Source organism: Meleagris gallopavo, chromosome 16, assembly GCF_000146605.3.
Source record: "Meleagris gallopavo isolate NT-WF06-2002-E0010 breed Aviagen turkey brand Nicholas breeding stock chromosome 16, Turkey_5.1, whole genome shotgun sequence".
In the NCBI taxonomy this organism is placed as follows: Eukaryota; Metazoa; Chordata; class Aves; order Galliformes; family Phasianidae; genus Meleagris; species Meleagris gallopavo.
In genome coordinates, this window is record NC_015026.2 from 14,869,921 (window position 1) to 14,873,018 (window position 3,098).

The window sequence follows — 3,098 nt, forward strand, 5'->3', positions numbered from 1 at the left end:
GGCCCCGACCACCGCCTCCCGGGCCGTGCCGCAGACCCGCACCGCGCCGCCCACGGAGCTCGCCAGCCTCACCGCGCGCTGCTCGCTGCGATTCCACAGCCGGACCTGCGGGGAAACGCACAGATCGGCCCGCGGCTCTCCCTGCCGAAGGAGGGCCAACCGTTCTGCTTCCTTTGGGGTTGGGTTCTTTTTACCGTCGTGTGACACGCGTGAGGCAATTTCTCTTTGGGCAGCCGGGAGGTCAACCCTCGTACAGCCGCACGATCAGCGCCGAGGAGTGAGCGCCGGGTGCCCCTTACCTCCGTAAACGGGAACAGCTCCATGAAGATCTCGTAGTGGCTGCGTGCTTGGACACCAGCTCCCAAAATGCACAGCACTTCTGCAGATCTCGGCATCAGCAGCTAGACAGCACCAGAGCAAGCAGATGGTCAGAAAACAGATCAGCTGGTGTGACAAACGGATCTCAAATACCACAAAAGCAAGCAGTCTTCGTAGATGCTTAAGGGAAAGAACCACGGCTTCGTGCAAAGCTGCTTTCTCTCTCTCTCACACACACACACCCCGACACAACGGCTCGTGCCAGCAGCACCGCTGCTTCCCTTGGGGCGACTGTGGGTCTCGATGCCCACCCCCTGTATCTCAGACTTGAGGTACAGCAGTACGGACCAACGCAGCTCCCACGGCACACAGCAGTATTAATAAAACACATTGCATCCATGTGACAAACGAAGCACAGAACTGCAATGCCGGTGTTCTGCACTGTCTGAGAACGGGGCAGCCCCTGACAGAGCTCCTTCTGCAGCTATAAAGCCACAGATCACAGTGCAAGCAGGGCTGGGTGCTGCAAGAGGCAATCCTGGCTGGCCCCCAAGAGGGGCGATCCCCCACCCCAGCCTGGCTCTCCACTGCAATGTCCCCAGCTCCTTCCCATCCCCCACAGCACACCAACACTGTGTGCTTCCAGCATCCTCCCACCTCTTTTCTGATGGGCTGAGAAAGCAAAGGGAATAATGACACGGTGGTAGAACAGGAGCTGCTGAGATGCAGGCTGCTCCTTGCTAGCTGGGTAGCAGCTGAGCTCCCTGCCCCAGCAGGGCACCAACTCCACCACTCCCCTTCTCAGCTGCCGATGTTCCCAGAGCTTTTAGGACCTCAGTAACTTGGCAGCTTTCACTCCTATCACATCTGATTGACAGCAGTCCATGGATTTAAAGTGCATTTACTAGGCACCAACAGAAGCACAGTCACTGTCAGGACACAATTTTGGGGGGGATCTTTTTTCCTACTTTGCCTGAGCTTGTCCCATGTGCACAGCAGGGGGTCCATTTAATTTAACCTATGAGGAAAAACACTGCTTCCCAGATACTGTATTGCCATGCATTTGTACTCTGTAACCACTATAAGAGACCTAGACACAGCAGGGATGGTGGAACTGCTGAGGTAGGAAACATTGGACAGTAAGAACAGGAATGCCCAAGGAATACATTGCCAGGTTCAGCTCTGTGGTTGCTTTGGGTTTTCTGGTTCAGTTCCCTCCTGTGATTCAGCAGCACTTGGCAGGAGAGCAGCATGGGCTGCAGCACGGCCCCACGCTACCTTTGTCTCTTGTTTGTGCTTTCACTACAGACACTCGCTTCTGCACGAAAAGCTTTTGAGCTGTGCAGGCTCTCACTGCTTATTCTGCTGGAAGAAAATTGAGGGGAAAAAAGTCTCATTATTGTGTTTTTCCAGTAGCAACAACTCTTTGTAACATTCATTTCAAAGGCTCTGAAGCACTAATCTCAAAGGCTCCTTGCATAAAAGCATCGAGTCTTTGAAAGCTGAAGAGGGGACATAATGACAGCTATGAGCTAAACTCAGCCACTGCTGAGAGCTTCCCAGAGCAGTGGATAGCAGTGAGGGTCTCGTCATGAAGCCCCTCCAATAGCCAAAGCTCCTTGGAGCCAGCAGAGGCTGCGGGAAGCAGTCAGAGTGCTCCATGCAGCATGGTGGATGGATGGCAGATGAGCATCATGTTCTGCAAGTTCTTCTGCCCCAGGAGCAGGAGAAGATCCTGGGGATGGGTTCCTCAGCTCTCTGCCAGTTCCATTTTGGTGCTGCAGACGGAACCAGGCAGGCACAGAGTGCTGCTAGCAAAGCAGAGGTCATCCCCACCTGGGCACAGAAATCAGGAGTGCTCTTCAGCTCCAGATCCCATTCCTCTCACTTGGCTGAGCTGGAGCTACGGCACTGCTGTGTGATGGACAGTGAGCTGCTCTGCCCGCATGCAGCAGCACAGCCCAGATGTGTTTTAGGAGAATTTGAAAGCAACCACATCTGACTGAGCATAAAGCAACACACACCAAGGTCTGCATCACCACCCTCAGTCAGCACGGCTGTCACACAGCCACCCCGCAGCCGTCTTTTTGTCAGACCGCCATCCTCAGGAGCGCACACGGGAAACAAACCCTTTTCCCACAAGCCCGGCGGCACCGCACAGAGCCGCGGGGCTCCGCTCTGATCGGGGCAGCCCGACACCGACCTTGGTCGCTATGGCAGAAACCGCCGCTGTGCGCTTCGCCGTGATGACGGAGCCATCCAGGACCTTCCAAAACAAACAAACAACAGCAGACTGAGACGCACAGAACGCACCGAGTGCCCGACGTCCGCAGCGAGCGGTGAACGAGGCACGGCACGCACAGCCCCGCGCCGCGAGGAGCGCACGGCGGGGCACCCGGGGAGCAGCGGATAACGCGTCGCCCGTCACTTATCGACCACCGACGCGACAGAACAACCAAAGCCGTCGCGGCTCCCCGAATCCCCGCCGCCTCCCAAGCGGCCCCGCCCGCACCCCGCGGGACGCACCGCTCGCAGGGAGCCGCAGCGGGGGTCGAAGAGCAGAACGGTGGCTTGATGGGACGGCGCGGCAGAGTCCCCACGGCGCTCATAGAACGTCACCAGTTTGGTGGTCAGAGCGTCGTCCGCGGCGCTGTAGGCGGGCATCACCCCCAGGAACCTTGCGGAGAGAGTGGCTCAGCGGCGGCGCGGGGCGGCACGACGGGCGCACTCGCAGCCCTCCCCCTCCTCCCTCCACAGCCCCACCGGGAGCTCCCGGCTCC

General features: G+C 57.9%; 1 protein-coding gene across 1 annotated transcript in view; it reads right to left on the reverse strand.

The window, feature by feature from the left end:
* The window catches only part of CRYM (crystallin mu), a 3,503-nt gene extending 436 nt beyond the window's left edge, over window positions 1–3,067 (reverse strand). The window contains exons 1-4 of the mRNA XM_010719945.3: window positions 2,845–3,067; window positions 2,522–2,584; window positions 300–401; window positions 4–105 (exon numbers count right to left, since the gene is read on the reverse strand). Coding sequence (XP_010718247.1) covers window positions 4–105; window positions 300–401; window positions 2,522–2,584; window positions 2,845–2,982 — 405 coding nt within the window. The 5' untranslated portion in view covers window positions 2,983–3,067. The remainder of the gene's footprint in view (window positions 1–3; window positions 106–299; window positions 402–2,521; window positions 2,585–2,844) is intronic.
* Window positions 3,068–3,098: the final 31 nt, after the last annotated feature.